This window comes from Lactuca sativa, chromosome 2, assembly GCF_002870075.4.
Source record: "Lactuca sativa cultivar Salinas chromosome 2, Lsat_Salinas_v11, whole genome shotgun sequence".
NCBI lineage: Eukaryota > Viridiplantae > Streptophyta > Magnoliopsida > Asterales > Asteraceae > Lactuca > Lactuca sativa.
The window spans coordinates 206,454,254-206,471,439 of record NC_056624.2 but is presented as its reverse complement, the minus strand read 5'-3'; the positions used below and the strand labels follow the sequence as shown (position 1 = coordinate 206,471,439).

Below are 17,186 nucleotides of genomic sequence, written 5' to 3'. Positions count from 1 at the left end.
AATTTTTGGTTGGTTGTTATGAAAACTTGGTTGTTATCTTAGGTATGGTAATGTGTCCCTTTTGGTAATGTTTAGAATCTTTGGTTGTTATGTTTAGAAACTTTGGTTGTTATGCATTTTGGTTATGTACAATTGGTTCTAAATATATATATTTTGGTAACACATTCATACCATTTCTATTCATATGTTAATTCTTATACATTCATACCATTTGGGTAAAACATTCATTACACTTACATCATAAAATTGTACATATATCATTATCATCATAAGTCACTACAAACTTGATCACATAAAATTACAAAAAAATGACCAAAACACCCTTCAGAGTATACCCCTACACAAACCAAATATAAAAGAATACAATCACAAAGAAAAACCAACTTCCAAACATGTACATTTTCAACTTCAAATTATCATCCTTCAATGCTCTGACATTTGCCACCAAAATGTTGTTCTTGCATATCAGTCCATTGCATTGATCTTGTAGCATGTTCATACCTCTAACCAACTCATTGCACCGTTCCTGCACTGAATTCAAATTTCTTAGCAGACCAGGTATGATGGCTTTAGACCTAACACACATTGGGGGATCAAGCCACCCAATAAACCCACAAACGGAATCATTCATAGGGCATGCAAAAAATCTCCTTCCTGGATTCAGAGGGGTCCAAGACGTTTTCACCACAACAACTTTTCCGCAAAAACATAGCACCATTTTTGTTGTAGCAGAGCTCAAGAAGAAGAAGGGTAGAAGAAAAGAGACGTTGGGGAAGAAGATCGCAGGAAGTGGGGGTATTTAAAAGAAATTAATCCAAAAACCCGTTTATGCAAAAATGGCCCCTGACATGAAATGACGAAATTACCCTCACGTGTGAGGCACGTGAGGGGGCTTAACAGTTCCAACTTAACGGGAGTTAAGTCCAGGGACCAAAACCACATAGAAACCACTCCAAAAGGACTATGGTTCCAAAAACTCGTGGTTTGGACTAAAACCCCAAAATTTTGCATACCACAGGGACCATTTTTGCAATTTTGTCAAAATTAAATGGCAAATTTTGGATTAGTTGCAAAAAATTTCGCGGCCGAGTACATTGAAATGTGGAATGGATGAAGTCCCAAGATAAGAAGATACAGTTTTTTTGCAATGTCGAGGGCGATGTTGGCGGTTGTTCCCTACTCTTTCGCCGCCGTCAAACCGGCACCGGAACAACCACATCGGAGTCAAGTCTCAATAAAAACCCAGAAAAAGGCTTCCCGTAGCAGCACCGCCGGTTTCGGAGCCAAGAAAAGGGAACCTCTTTGGCAGTGCGTAAAGAATTGCGGTGCCTGCTGTAAGTTGGACAAGGGTCCCGCTTTCCCCTCCCCTGAAGAAATCTTCGACGATCCTTCTGATATTCAAGTACTTTCATTACCGTTTTCGTATCCATTTCTTAACTTCAACAGCTATTTGTGTGGGAAAAAAAATGGTGCCCTAATCATGCTCTGTTTCTTTTCTCAAACGTAATTGTTTATGTTATTTCAATTTCGATGAAAGTGTTTTAGGGCAAATTGAACTAAAGAAGTTAATGACGTTGAATTCAATCTTCAAATCACACTTATTCTCCATTTTGAGAATTACTGTTTTTGTTTTATGTTCAGCTATATAAAAGCTTGGTAGGCATGGATGGGTGGTGCATCCATTTCGAGAAAAGCACAAGAACATGCTCCATATATGCTGGTATGCATTTTCTGTAAGATCTTATATTATGCTATTAGGTTCCACTCGACATTCATACATGTTATGATATAAGTTTGATAATTTCAGATCGACCATACTTTTGTCGAGTTGAACCAGATGTTTTTGAAACTTTATACGGAATTGACAAGAAAAAATTCAACAAAGAAGCTTGCAGGTTAGATTATAGATTATATTATGGTTGATGTGTGTTTGTGTTCAAGTCAAGTGTTTTTCTCTCAACCAAAATTCTTGAATACCTTCAAAGATGACATATAGGAAAATCTTGTGAACAAAATCCATATTATGATTTATATGGAATGGAATGCAGAATGCTTATGATCTTGTTTGCTTTTCCCTGCAGTAGCTGCATAGATACAATTAAAGCTGTTTATGGCTCTCAATCAGAGGAATTGGACAAATTCAAAAATGCAATTAGGAGCTAACTTACAACATGATAATTATCTTGTTACTCTTTGAAATCACTCATTGACTTTTGTGGTCAAATGTGTGGTTTTGTATGTAGAGGGAGACAAAGGAGAGCCTGATGACTACCAAAACCATTGTTTTTTAGCCTTTAAAAATGGTATAGTAAGTAGTATTACAATTTTTATTAAATGGTGAAATGTGTGATTTTGTAGGATTTGGTTTTTGGCCCTTCATTATATAGTGTTGATAAATCTCATGTGATAATTTGTTCTTGGCTTTCAGATTCACTTTCTACTAAAATGGTTGCAGACAACATAATGGGGGGACGTAGTTGATAATTTCAATCACAACACAAAACCATCAAACTTGTGATTTTTAACATCAATTTTTATTTCCAGATGGAATCCAACATTTAAAATCACATCAAAAACATAGTTGATAGTTGATAATTTAGTAATAAGATAACACATTATAAATATAAACAAAATGCAACTCTATGCTTTGTGAGTGAAATTCACTGTAGCTAAATGTATGTATTGATATGCATAATGTACAAGTATATTAATGCGTGAATTTCAAGTCTAATCCCTCGACTTTGTATAATCTGTTACTTACAATCCTTCTATTTTGTAAATGATATTTTTCACCATTTTACTTGTTAAAATATCACTTTTACCCCTTTCACCTTCAATTTTGTAAAATATTATTTTCACCCATTCAATTTCTAAACTTTCATGTTTATCTTCTATCATTGTTGTGTGTGTGTGTATATATATATATATATATATATATATATATATATATATATATATATATATATATATATATATATATATATATATATATATATATATTAGTTTATAACTCGTGGGAACCACGGTTATAAAATTAATCAAACTTTTATAGTAAAAACTCAAAATTATTAATAACTTATTTTAAATAAATTATTAATTTAAGATATATTTTTATTAGTTATGTGAAATTATAATCATTGATTCAAATAAATATATAAAATTAATTTTTAATATATATTACATATTTTTTATTTGTGAATTAATGAAAACAATAATTTAAAATTTAAAATTTAAAATAGAATCACATTAATGAGGAGGTCTAATAAATTTCAAATGGAAAAAACTAATAGATTGACAAGTGGCAACATATTAATTAAAATATCTAATATGATGACACATTGCAAAAGAGCTACTCTTTTATTAGTATATATATATATATATATATATATATATATATATATATATATATATATATATATATATATATATATATATATATATATATGATGGGATCTGATTAATATAATGTCGAGAATAGAGAAGAGAAGATGACAAGTAGATTATATTTATTTAATCGAGTCTTTTCTTTATATATTTATAGTATTTACTTACATAAATTACAAGTTTTAGAGTCCCTAATAGGTTTACGTTTTTAGTCTATATATAAACTAAACAAGTCATGTCTTATGTAATTTTATGTTTTGATTGACTAATAAGAAAAGAGTCGAAAAAGGTTTTCTTCAATCTGAGCATCACACATCTGACACACAAAAGTGTCCCTAGGTTTCCATTTTGTTTGGCAATACACAACCCAAATTGTCTATTAATTGTAGTTTAGGCTACATAGGTGATATTAGAGCTCTTGATGATGGGAGAACAAGTTGATCCTGATAAGATCGATCGGGTGGAACAAACCCTCAAAGGGTTCCAACTTACCTTTCAAGAAATCACAGAAACCCTAGTTGTTCTTGTGACCCAGGTGCATGCTCCCCAAGGTTAACCGACTATGCAAGTTAATGACCAAATTCTTGCTCGCAACAATCAACCACCTAATCAGCAAATTCAACCTCCAAACCAGCGAAATCAACGAAGGAATTAAGCAGAGGAACTACTCAGACAACAGGAGCAGGGTCGAATTGGTGAGGATTCCGACTTTGATGATGATAACGGAGATGAAGAAACGAGAGGTGGAAGGTTTGGTTGGCGAAGAGACAATTGTGATTTCGATTACAAGCAACGAGCTAAGGATGTCCCGTCGTTCAATGGCTCCATGAACATTGAAGATTTCTTGGATTGGAAGAGTGAGCTAGAAAACTTCTTTCAATTTTATGAAATTCCGATGGATAAGAGGGTCACACTAGTGGCATATAAGCTTAAAGGAAGAGCCCAATCTTGGTGGAAAAACTTGCAGACCATTGTGAACGCCAAGGTAAGTTGCCAATTTCTAATTAAATAGAAGATTTTCCACCTAATCATGATTAAATGTTGTTTAATATGGTGCAACAATGCACACAAGGAGAACGTATCATAGAAACCTATACAATCGAGTTTCATAGGTTATTTTCACGAAACAATCTGTCCGAAATAGAATCTCAACAGGCGTCTTATTGGTTTACGATCTAATATTCAAGATCGTATTTCACTTGTCCCTGTTTATACTTTGGATGATGCATATAATCTAGCCATTTGTGCTGAAACTCAAGTAATCGAAAAACAAACAATCATGGGTGAAAAATCGATCTCAAGCAATCACCGGTCCTTTGTCATCAACTCCACAAACCACAGAGGCTAATCAAAACACTATTAAGACGACTACTCTAGACAATCGCTACTCCATTAACACAAGTCACAAAATCAACTAACCTTTTTACTTGACTCGATAATGGGAAGTGTTTTGAATGTGGTGTTCAAGTACACCGCTCTAGTGATTGTAAGGGCTTAGACAAAGTAAATTTGACCACAAAGGAGGATGAGTTCGAGGAAGAAGATGAAAACAACAAAAGTGAAGAATAGGAGGCAAAAGTGTGTTACCTGGCGAATGAGACTTCATGGGATGATCATACAACCCAAAACTATGTGGTGCGTCGTATCATGTTGACTTCTAAAGAGCCCGTAAATCCATCACAACGACATACCCTGTTCCGTACCCATTGTCTCGTTCACCAACAAATCATTTGATGTTATAATTGACAGAGGCAACACAAAGAATATCGTGTTGCGAGATATTGTTCATCGTTTAAAATTACACACAACAAAACATCCTAACCCTTATAAAATTAGGTGGATTAAGTTGGTTGGGGACATTCGAGTCACTGAACAGTGCAAGATTCCTTTTTATATTGGTAAATATAAGGATGAGGTGACATTTGATATTGTGGACATGGATGATTGTCACATCCTACTCGGGTGGTTTTGGTAGTTTTATCTAAATGCAGTGTAACACCTCAAATTTTAGACCAAAATTTTCATTTTTAAAACTTAAAAAAAAAATAGTTTCACAACCAGATCAATTACAAGTCATCTCAAAACACAAATGTCATAGTTATGAGAGTACATAAAAGATCATGTCCCAATAGTAAGTTCCTAGTGCGTGTGTACAATCAGACCTTCGCCTTTCCGTGGTCCTACGAAGTACCTGCCACATACAAATTACAACTGTAAGCACAAAGCTTAGTGAGTTCCCCAAGATACCACATATAACACAACATAAGTAAGCAACTATGGGTTATCTATAACCCTGGGACTATCAACAGTCCCAATGAGCTAACAGCATGCTCGTGAGGTTATCCGCAACCCCCAACTGGCTATCAACAACCCTAGTCACAGACAAATATCATATCGGCACATAACATAACATAATAGCTAGACCCAACTGGTCATAATATTACAACTATCCTACCACACAGGTAAGAGTAAGTGAGGAGACTCACCTGATACTGATGACACAAAAACCTAGCACCCGAACTGCCGGATCTAGACTCCACCTAGTTAACAAAATAATTAACCTTAATTAGATTAAGGTCCAAACCACTAACGAGTCCAAAGTCCACAATTAAACCTATTAAGGGCAAAAAGGACCATTTTGACCCTCCCTAGGTCCAAAACCCTAAACGTTGACCAAAACTCAACACCCAACGAGTACATTGGGTGTAGTACCCCTAACGCTGGGTGAACAACCTGACTAAGCATGCGACGGGGAATCATCGAGCTACGCTGCGCGTAACTGGGAGTACGCACGATATACTCCATGAATTCCCATTTCCTTACTTTTTGGTCTTAATCCGCTAAGACAACCACTCCATCCATAAATCTGACTAATTTAAGACCTCTTAATCCATAAATTCGTGGGCTTTAAGCATTTGCATGGCTAGGAGAGGCTAAAACATCATTTCATCTATCCCAAGGTACTTTACTCATGCATGGGGGCAAAGGAAATATCAAACAAACATTTTTATCAACCTAGAAGCCCAAATATGCATAAAAGGGCGGCTTAAACTCTCTGGAGAGTCTCAAACTCAAAAAGGTCCAAACTTTGGGGACTTAAGCTCATAAAACTTACACTAAAGAGATATAGAAGAACACTAGCCAAGGTATAAGATTTATACCTGAAAATGATGCACAAAGGTGGGAGGTTTCTAGATCTCTAAGCTTGATGGCACCTTCTTCTTCTTCTTCTTCTCTAATCTTCTTCTTCAACTAAAAGGGCCAAGAATCACTCAAAAGCTGCAAAATCACACTCACAAGCCACACACACAAAATTAGGGTTTTAGAGAGAGTTGGAGGCTGATAAGGGTGGCTAGAAATGAGACCATCATGTTCTATTTAAAAGGGACAAAAGTATATTAGGGTTTGCATCTGAGCCTAGTACGCCCAGCGTACGAAGGGGTACGCCCAACGTACTAGGTGACCTCTGCGATCCTGCATGGTGCATGAGTACGCTATGCGTACTAGGGATGAAAGTGGGTCCAAACCCGGACCGGATGGACCCAGACTCGGAAAACCCAAAACCGGTTAACGAGATTTTATAGAACCGGAAACCGGACCGATATATAGGAACCGGTTCCGGTTCGGTTCTGGGTAAAGTGGGTCTAGAACCGAAAAACCCGGAAAAATCAAAGTGGGTAGGTTGGAACCGGATAAAGTGGGTTTAGAACCGGAAAACCCGGAAAAACCGGAATTTTTTGGTAATTACTTAGTACTTAGTGGGTTGAACTTTGAAAATTTTCATATTGATATCCCGACTTTGGGGGACTGTAACTCATTGTATACGAAACCAAAATTAACAAAAATATAGTCTAAAATCATGTACAAACTCTATAATACACTATAGAAAAACCCGCATGTCAATCCGACTTTAAACGAATAAGATATGCTTGTGTTAATATTTTCACATAATACAAAGTACAAAAACAAATAGCTGAAAAGTTGAAAATTTTCAGTTTTGATATCCCGACTTCGGAGGACTGTAAACCATTGAATGTTAAACCAAAAATGACAAAATTATAGTCTAAACTCATGTAAAAACTGAAAATAAGAAGTTGGAAAAAACCACATGTCAATCCGACTTCAAACGAATTAGATATGCATGTTTTAAAATTTTCACTGAATACAAAAAAACTGAAAAACTAAAAACTTCCAACTTTGATATCTCGACTTTGGAGGACTGTAAGTCAATGAATATAAAACTACAAATGACAAATTTATAGTCTAAAATCATGTACAAACTCTAAACTACATGTTGGAAAAAATCGTATGTCAATTGGAGTTGAAACGAATAAGATATGCATCTTTTAAACGTTTCACAAAAACCGGTTCCGGCCCTAAAAGTTGTTCCGGTTCCAAAAATCGGTTCCGGTTTTTAGACCCGGTTTACCCGGACCCGATGGACCCAAACCCGGATTACCTGGAACCCGGATAAAGCCAATTTTTAAACCCAGAACCGGACCCGGTTCTACATATTCCGGTTCTAACGGTTCCGGTTCCGGTCCAATTCCGATTCCGGTCCGGTTTTTCGGTTCTAAATCTCATCCCTAGTGCGTACTCATGCGTACGCCCCGTGTATTGACTTGCCAACCTTTCACATATAGGGACTAATTTTTACATATCAAAGAAACATTAAAGAATGATAATTGTACCTTATTCGGTATGTTACAATTCCCCCCCCCCCCCCCCCCCACCTACTAAAATCAGACTTCGCCCTCGAAGTCATCCTCCATAAATAGCTCAGGATACTGCTCACACATGTCGGACTCCGGTTCCCATGTCCACTCCGAATCTCTACGATGTTGCCACTGAACTTTGACCAAGTTCACGACCTTGTTCCTCAAGGTTTTCACATTATGATCCAAGATGGCTACATGCTTCTCCACATAATTCAGGTGATCATCGACTTGAATGTCCTACAAGGGGACCGTAGCCGCCTCATCAGCTATACACTTCCTCAGTTGGGATACATGGAATGTATCATGGATCTGACTCAACTCCTCCGGTAGCTCCAACTGGTAAGCCACCTTGCCCATACGGGCCAACACTCGAAAAGCACCAATGAATCTGGCCCCAGCTTGCCCCGCTTCCTGAAGCGGATAACAGCCTTCCAGGGTGGCACCTTCAAAAGAACAAAATCCCCCACCTGAAACTCTAACTCAGAGCGTCTCATATCCACATAACTTTTTTGATGACTTTGCACGGTCAAAAATCTTTGCCGAACCTATTGTATAAGCTCAGTCGTCTTGAGCATGACTTCCGTGCTCCCCATGACCCTCTACCCCACTTCGCCCTAACAAATAGGAGCTCGACACCTCCGACCATAAAGGAGCTCGAACGGGGGCATACCAATACTGTCATGATGGCTGTTATTATAAGAGAACTCATCCAAAGGAAGATAGGAGTCCCAAGTCCCACCAAAATCAATAACGCATGCACATAACATATCCTCGAGCGTCTAAATCGTCCGTGTAACGCCGAAATTTCCAAAACAATTGTTCTTTCATTTTCAACACAATAAACACATGTCACATTTCCCAAAAATCTCAAGTTTCAACATTAACACATTTTATATCAAAAGTTGTTTATTCCAAAATCCAGGATCCTCCAAAACATGTCTCCAATGCGCGTGTGTGTACAATCAAGCCGGGGTCTTCCCGCGATCATCGGAAGTACCTGAAACACATAACACGGTAAGAACGAAGCTTAGTGAGCTCCGAAAATACCACACACAGCTCATTAGCCACTCTTGGCTATAACTCAATAAGACCCTCCGGTCTATGTATCTCAGTGGGACCCTCCGGTCCCAACTCAGTAAGCTCATAATAACGATACTCACCATAATCACAAAGACATAAGGCAGAATATCAAGATACACAGATAAGCACAATAAACATCTCAATCACACAAAGGTACCACTCATGGTAAGTATAGTGAGAAGACTCACTTTGCAAGAAATCAACAAATCTCAAACTCAAATCACCGATCTAGCCTCCACCTAACATACATGACAATTATCCCTAATTAATCACAGCTCTCAAGAGGCTACACTAACTCACAGAAGGGCAAAAAACCATTTTACCCCTCAATGGCCATAAATGTTCACAAATTGACCAAACCCTAAAAGTCAACCAAAAGTCAACGACAGGGAGTACGTTACGCATACCAGCTCTCTACGACGGGCATACTCGGCTTCCATGCAGGCATCGGGGATGCCGACCCCTACATTGTGCGTACTGGAATTACGCCCGACGTACACTCCAGTTTCACCCTTGTCACTCGTTTGGTCTTAACCAGTTAAGACCTTGGCTCATATTATAGATCTAGACTCCCTAATAGCTCTTAACTCATAAAGTCAGTGACTTTAAGCCTTTGCATGGCTGATATGGTCATAAACACACAAAATATTCACTCTTTTATCTCAAGAAGCTCATAACTCATGCATGGCTTGATTCCAACGACCAAGATTGGATTTTTATGACATTACACCACTAATAATCTAAAAGGGGGTTGGTTCTAGTCTCTGGAGCTCAATATCTCACAAAGTCTCTACCTTTTTGGGACAAAACCCTAAAATACTCTACTATGATGCTCATAACAAAAGAGTGGTAAAGTTTGAAGCTTTATACCTCTATATGAAGCTCCCAAATCAGATATGCTCAGATCCAAGAGCTTGGACTCCCACTCCTTCTTCTCCAAAGCTTTCTCTTCTCTTCAAGAACACACAAGAACTCTCAAAGGCTAACAAATTCACTCACAAGCTCTAAAACGAGGGTTAGGGCACACTTAGGGTTTGTTGTCTGAGAATGGTGGCCAGAAATGAGGCCATCGTATCCTTTATATAGGGGACTCACCCTAAATTAGGGTTTTCACTCTGGGCCTAGTACGCCCAACGTATCCTCTGGTACGCCCATCGTACTAGGTGGCCTCCACGTCAAATGCACGCTTATGCTCTCTTGTACGCCCCGCGTACTCATTCACCACCTTTTCTCAATAAAGGGCTAAAATGGAGTGGTGCTCAACGATCAAGGGTTACAAGATATACTTGGACCTGGGATGTTACAATTCTCCCCCACTAGGTTAAGACTTCGCCCTCGAAGTCTGCTCAACAAATAACTCTAGATGCTGCTCCCGCATCTCAGACTCCGGCTCCTAAGTCGTCTCGGACCCTCTCCGATGTTGTCACTGAAGTCGAACTAGGGGTACCTCTTTGTTTCTCAGAACCTTCAACTTTCGATCTAAAATCACGATCGGCCTCTCAATGTAATTCAGGCTCACATCCACCTGAATATTCTCTAGGGGTACCACTGCCGCCGTCTCATCGGGTACACACTTCCTTAACCGGGACACATGGAAAGTGTTATGAATCTGACTCAACTCCACAGGCAGCTCCAACCTATATGCTACCCTGCCCACTCTGGTGGTCACTCTGAAAGGGCCGATGTATCGGGGCCCTAGCTTGCCCCGCTTTCTAAAGCGGATCACCCCTTTCTAAGGGGATACCTTCAAGAGGATAAAATCTCTAACTCGAAACTCTAGCTCAGATCGTCGCCTGTCTGCATAACTCTTTTGGCGACTCTGGGCCGTCTGTAGCCTCTTTCTGACTTGCTGAATCTGCTCAGTCGTCTTCAACACTATCTCTATGCCACTTATCACTCTCTGCTCCACCTCTCCCCAAAAAATAGGAGTCCGATACTTCCTCCCATACAGAAGCTCAAAGGGGGGCATACCGATGCTAAATGGTGGCTATTGTTGTAAGAAAACTCAGCCAAGGGCAAATAAGTGTCCCAACTCCCCCAAAGTCCATCACACATGCTTGCAGCATGTCCTCAAGCGTTTGAATCGTTCTCTCGCTCTGCCCGTCTTTTTGCGGATGGTATGTGGTACTGTAGTGCAACCGGCTACCCAACTCCTCATGAAATTTCTTCCAGAACCTGGAAGTAAAGTGCACGTCTCGATTAGACACTATCGAGGTCGGCACTCCATGCCGAGCTACCACATTTTTCACATAAATCTCGACCAATCTCTCCGCAGAAAAACTCTCACTAATAGCAAAGAAGTGAGCACTCTTTGTCAGCTGATCCACAATCACCATATCACGTCAACCCCCACGTAGTCCTCGGTAACTTGGTGATAAAGTCCATAGAAATCTGTTCCCATTTCCATTGGGGAATCTCTAGAGGCTGTAAAGGACCATGTGGACGCTGGTGCTCCGCTTTAACCTGGCGACATGTCAAGCATCTCTCTACAACCCATGCCACGTCTCTCTTCATACAGGGCCACCAATAATCTCTTTTTAGGTCCAAATACATCTTTGTGGCCCCTGGGTGGATCGAGAATCTCGATCTATGCGCCTCCTCCATCAATATACGATGAGCTCCACCTGCATAGGGTACCCAAATCTGCCCATGGAAGGTCATAAGCCCACGACTGTCCGTCACTAACTCGGACACCTGCCCAATCACTCGCTCTCTCTTGCGGTTTTTCCGGCCTCATAGCCTCCACCTGAGCCTCTCAGATGGTATCCAAAACTGGAGTCATCACTGTCATTCTCATACATACATCCCGGATCGGAGCGCTCTCGGCTCTGCGACTCAAGGCATCGGCTACCACATTATCCTTGCCTTGGTGATATAAGATCTCACAGTCGTAGTCTTTCACTACATCCAACCATCTCCTCTGTCTCATATTTAGATTTGGCTGATCCATCAGATACTTCAGGCTCTTATGGTCCATGTAAATGGTACACTGAACACCATAAAGATAGTGGCGCCAAATCTTGAGGGATAACACTACCGCCCTTAACTCCAAATCATGGGTAGGATACCTAGTCTCATGAGGCTTCAACTGCCTCGACGCGTATGCTATCACATGACCTCTCTGCATCAGCACTGCACCCATCCCTGAAATGGACGCATCACTATAGACTATGATGTCCTCCACTCCCCCCCGGGAGTGCTAACACTGGAGCTTCACACAATCTTTGGCGAAGAGTCTCTAATGATCTCTGCTGCTCAAGCCCCCAAACAAAAGTAACGCCCTTCCGGGTCAATCTGGTAAGAGGAACCACAATCTTGGAAAAATCCCTGATAAATCTCCAATAGTAACCGACCAATCCCAGAAAACTCCTGATCTCGGATAGGGACCTCGGCACCTCTGATCGCATAACCGCCTCAATCTTGGCTGGATCAACTAATATCTCATTTTGGTTAACGAGATGCCCCAGGAACTAGACCTCTCGTAACCAGAAATCACACTTGGAGAATTTGGCATACAACCTCTCCGACCTCAATACCCCAAGAACCTCTCGCAGATGCTCCTCATGCTGTTCTCTGGACCTTGAATACACCAAGATGTCGTCGATGAACATGATCACCGAACGATCCAACATAGGCCTGCACACCCGGTTCATGAGATCCATGAACGTTGCCAGTGCGTTGGTGAGCCCGAAAGGCATCACCACAAACTTGTAATGCCCATAACGAGTTCTAAAGGACATCTTTTGAATATCCTCCTCGATACTCGCATCTGGTGATATACATATCTCAAATGAATCTTGGAAAACCAAGATGCCCCTGCAGCTGATCGAATAAATCATCGATCCTCGGAAGTGGATAACGGTTCTTGACCGTTAGCTTGTTCAACTGCCGGTAATTAATGCACATCTGGTGTGAACCATCCTTTTTCTTGACAAGAAGGATCGGCTCTCCCCACGGAGAGCTACTCGGTCGAATAAATCCCTTCCTCAGCTGCTCCTGAAGCTGTGAGGATAACTTCTGCATATTTGGTGGCGCAAGGTGTTAAGGTGCCTTGGCGATAGGCGCCGCTCCCGGAACCAAATCAATCCGAATCTCCACTTGCCTCTTGGGAGGCACACCCAACAACTTCTCGGGAAAAACATCAGGAAACTTCCACACTATTGAAACCTCAGAGATAGAATTATGCCTCTCTGAAACAATCCGTGTATCCATAACGTACGCTAAGAAACCCATACAACCCTGCTGCAAACTCTGCCTCGCCCTGGCAGCAGAGTAGAAGGCTGACCCAGATCTGGAACCCTTGCCATACACTGTAAGCACTCCCCCACTAGGGTCTCGTATAGTCACCAACTGCCGCTCCCAGTTGATCAATGCTCCAAAACGGCTCAACCAATCCATGCCCACAATGACATAGACATCACCCATCGCGATCGGTACCAGGTCTATCGGAAACTCGACACCAAAAATCTCCAACACACATCCTCAAAATACATCAGTAGTAAAAATCGCATGCTCATCAGCTATAGAAACTCTCAGAGGTCGACTCAACGCCTCACGTCGGATACCGATGTGACGACTAAAAGCTAAAGACACGAAGGATCGACTCGCACCCGAATCAAATAAAACCAAAGAAGGTATAGAACTCACAAGAAATGTACCTAAATATAGAATAGAATAAGCATAACAAATCCAAAAATAAACAATAAAGAAATACGTACCATCCACAACATCCGGCGCTGCACGGTCCTCCTCCGCTGCCAGCTGAAAAGCTCTCCCACGAGCCCTCGGAGCCTTGGCCTTCACCGCCCGAACATTAGTGGTACGCAAAGCAGCAGGAGTGGAACCCTGGGATGATCTCTGAACAAGCTGAGGGTACTCGAACTTCCGATGGCCGGTCTGGCTGTAGTGAAAGCAGACGACAAATCCCTTGGGGAAATCCTTCGCCATATCCCCCTCCTTGCCACACTTGTAGAAAATCCCTGACTCGCTTGGGTACGCTGGGCGTACCCAGGGTTACGCTGGGCAAAATGGGTCCAGACGCAAACCCTAATATTGGACTTGTGCACTATATAATGGATGCTAAGGCTCATTTCTCAGCCTCCATATCAGTGAGTAAGACCCTCCCAATCGTCCTTAGCTTGAGAGTGAGTGTTTTGGAGCTAAAAGTGCCTTGTTGTGTTAGTGAAGAAGAAGGAGAGGAGCTTGTGGAGGCTAGAGCTTGAAGTGCAAGTTTCGATCTGAGATCTACAGAGGAAGGAGCTACATTTGGAGGTATAAAGTTCAAAACTTTCCTCCTTATTTGGTTAGATAATTGCATGGACCATTTTAGGGTTAAAAGTCCTAAAGGTGGAGACTTTATGGGTGTAATGTGCTCCATGGACCTAGATATGTCCCATTTCAGTGTTATTTGTGTTATAAATCCATAAAGTTTCCATCTTGGTCATGGATATGAGGTCATGCTTGAGTATTGAGCTTTCTAGTGTTAGGAAGTGGAGTATTATGGGTGTTAGTGACTTGTCCAGCCATGCAAAGGCTTAAAGTCACCGAATTTATGGATTAAGAGGGTTATAAATGGTCAGATCTAGAAGTTGGATGTGGGTCTTAACTGGTTAAGACCCCAAAATGCTTAGAGTCTGAAACTGGGAGTTACACTGGGCGTAATCCCAGTATGTGCGGCGTAAGGGGTCGCGCACCCCGTTTTCTGTGAAGACACCGGGTACGCCCAACATACATGTGTGGTACGCGCAACGTAACCTAGGAGTTGACTTTTGTTGAATTTTAGGGTTTGGTCAACTTTAGGGTCTTTGAGCCATGAGAGGGGTAAAATGGTATGTTACCCTTCTGAGAGTACTAAGAGAGGGAATAGCCTAGCCTTAAGGTATGTATTGATTTAGAGTGTTTAATTCATATGATTAGGCAAAGGCTAGATCGGATTTTATAGAGTTCGAGATTTTACCGAGTTACCCGAGGTGAGTCTTCTCACTATACTTTATCTAGAGTGGTAATTAGATTTATGTGACAGAGTATTTAGTATGCTTTTGCATGATGTGATTTTTATGTGATTTATGCCATGTATGTACCAGAGTTTTTAGAGTTAGGACCAGAAGGTCCACAGAGTTAGGGCCACAGGGCCCATAGAGTTATGGGACTGGAGGGTCCCACTGAGACACATTGACCAGAGGATCAAGCAGAGTTATAGCCTCGAGTGGCTAATATGTGTTGTGTGTGGTATTTTGGGGAACTCACTAAGCATTTATGCTTATAATGTTGTGTTATGTGTTTCAGGTACCAGTGAGGATCACGGGAAGGTGCCGGCTTGATCAGTACACACACTAGGAGTTTTTATATTTTGATCTTGGGATGTGATGTTATGATTTGACTATGTGATACAGTGATGTTTTATAACAGTTATGAATGAAAAGGTGTTTTTAAAATGTGAAAATTTATTTGAAAATTTGGGTGTTACAAGTTGGTATCAGAGCCTTGGTTTGAGGGATCCGGGTGCACCTTCGGGCGTATGTGAACTCAAACTGAGGATTTGAGGGATTTTCAAAATAAAATTTACAAAATTTTTCTCAAGAGTAAAAAGGTTTTGAAAGAGCAGAGCAAAGCAGTGTGTACGATCAGCTAGCGCCCGAACGGTGATTTCCCAAAATACCCTTACGTTATGAGTTATGAGATATGTTATGATATGATATGCATGCTAGAGTAGGCTAGGTATTCTTATTAGGACTAGAGTGGCCTGATTTTTGATGCCTTAGCCTAGGGATTTTGCTGCTAGGAGATGCTTGAGAGTGAATAGATAGCAGCGAGGAGCTTATGAGAGATCTGCTTGAGAGTAGACTATGCATACAGAGAGAGTAGAGTACTTGGGATTTGGGATCCTAGGAGGACTTGGGGTGAATATTGATGCGGTGTGGGCGGTAGTATTGGGCCCGTACTACCTAAGGCACCGGATCAGGGCGCATCCCAAGTAAGAATCCTTAGGGTACCAGGGATCAAGTAGGATTGGGATATCGAGTGTATGTACAATCGAGCGAGTCTCTGATATCTTGTGTTGTATTTAAGAGAGACATCATGGTGGGGAAACGCCACATACTAGGGACTAGTGAGGGGGGTGTGAGCGATGAGGAGCTCCGCCAGATGATTCATGATGAGGTGGCTGTTGCCATCCGTGCTGAGATTCCATAGATGTTCGGGTCTATCAAGACCACCCTGATCGGGACTTTTGATGAGCGTTATGCTACTCTTATTGATGCTGCTGCCAGGCCGTAGGGGGGGGGGGGTGACGCGTTGCTGTACCGGAAGTTCAGCAACACGAAGCTACTAGAGTTTGATGGGACTCAGGATCCGATAGCTGCGATGAGGTGGATCTCCGATATTAAGGGGTGCTTCTACACATGTTCATGTTCGGAGCATCTGAGGGTTCGGTTCGTGCTGAACCAGCTCCGCTTGGGGGCGAAGGATTGGTGGAAGTTTGTAACAGGGCACTATTCTTCTGCCGAGCTTGCTACGGTGACCTAAGAGAGGTTCACCGCTATGTTTCGTGATGAGTACGTTCCCCCGGTGGAAAGGGAGCATTTGTCCCAGGAGTTCTTGACCCTCAAGCAGGGTACAAAGTCTGTTACTGTGATCACCAGGATGTTTCATGAGAGGGAGATGTTCTGCCCTGAGCACGTGTCTTCTAAGCAGGCACATATGAGCCGGTATTTGAGCATTTTGAGGAGAGACATCTGCGAGTTCATGGCGAACTCGACGTACTGAACAATTTCTGAGCTTCAGGCAAATGACCGGAAGAGGGAGATTGAGCTAGAGACTTAGGCCAGGGAGGACGCGGAGTCTCAGGGGAGGGATCGACGACCGGCACAGTCCCAACCGACTACCAAGCGGGCTAAGCCCGCCGATTCGAGATCTGGGAACCAGAAGGGCCGCACTTGTGGCAAGTGCGACAAGAGTCATGAGGGGGTGTGCAGAGCAGGGTCTTGCTACAAGTGTGGAAAGGAG

At 41.5% G+C, this 17,186-nt stretch overlaps 1 protein-coding gene across 5 annotated transcripts; it reads left to right on the top strand.

The window, feature by feature from the left end:
• Positions 1 to 1,087: 1,087 nt before the first annotated feature.
• On the top strand, positions 1,088 to 2,733 carry LOC111911709 (uncharacterized). 5 transcript variants are annotated; one of them, XR_002856944.3, is made up of 5 exons: positions 1,090 to 1,402; positions 1,642 to 1,720; positions 1,808 to 1,895; positions 2,082 to 2,303; positions 2,429 to 2,733. XR_002856944.3 is itself a non-coding variant. In XM_042899444.2 (4 exons), the coding sequence occupies exons 1-4, from the start codon at positions 1,148 to 1,150 to the stop codon at positions 2,442 to 2,444; spliced, it is 438 nt and encodes a 145-aa protein (XP_042755378.1). In that variant the 5' UTR covers positions 1,088 to 1,147; the 3' UTR covers positions 2,445 to 2,733. The 5 variants fall into 5 exon arrangements, 3 of the variants coding, with proteins under 3 accessions (XP_042755378.1, XP_023763229.1, XP_023763228.1); XR_002856945.3 differs by having other exon boundaries at positions 2,082 to 2,308; XM_042899444.2 differs by lacking the exon at positions 2,082 to 2,303 and having other exon boundaries at positions 1,088 to 1,402.
• Positions 2,734 to 17,186: the final 14,453 nt, after the last annotated feature.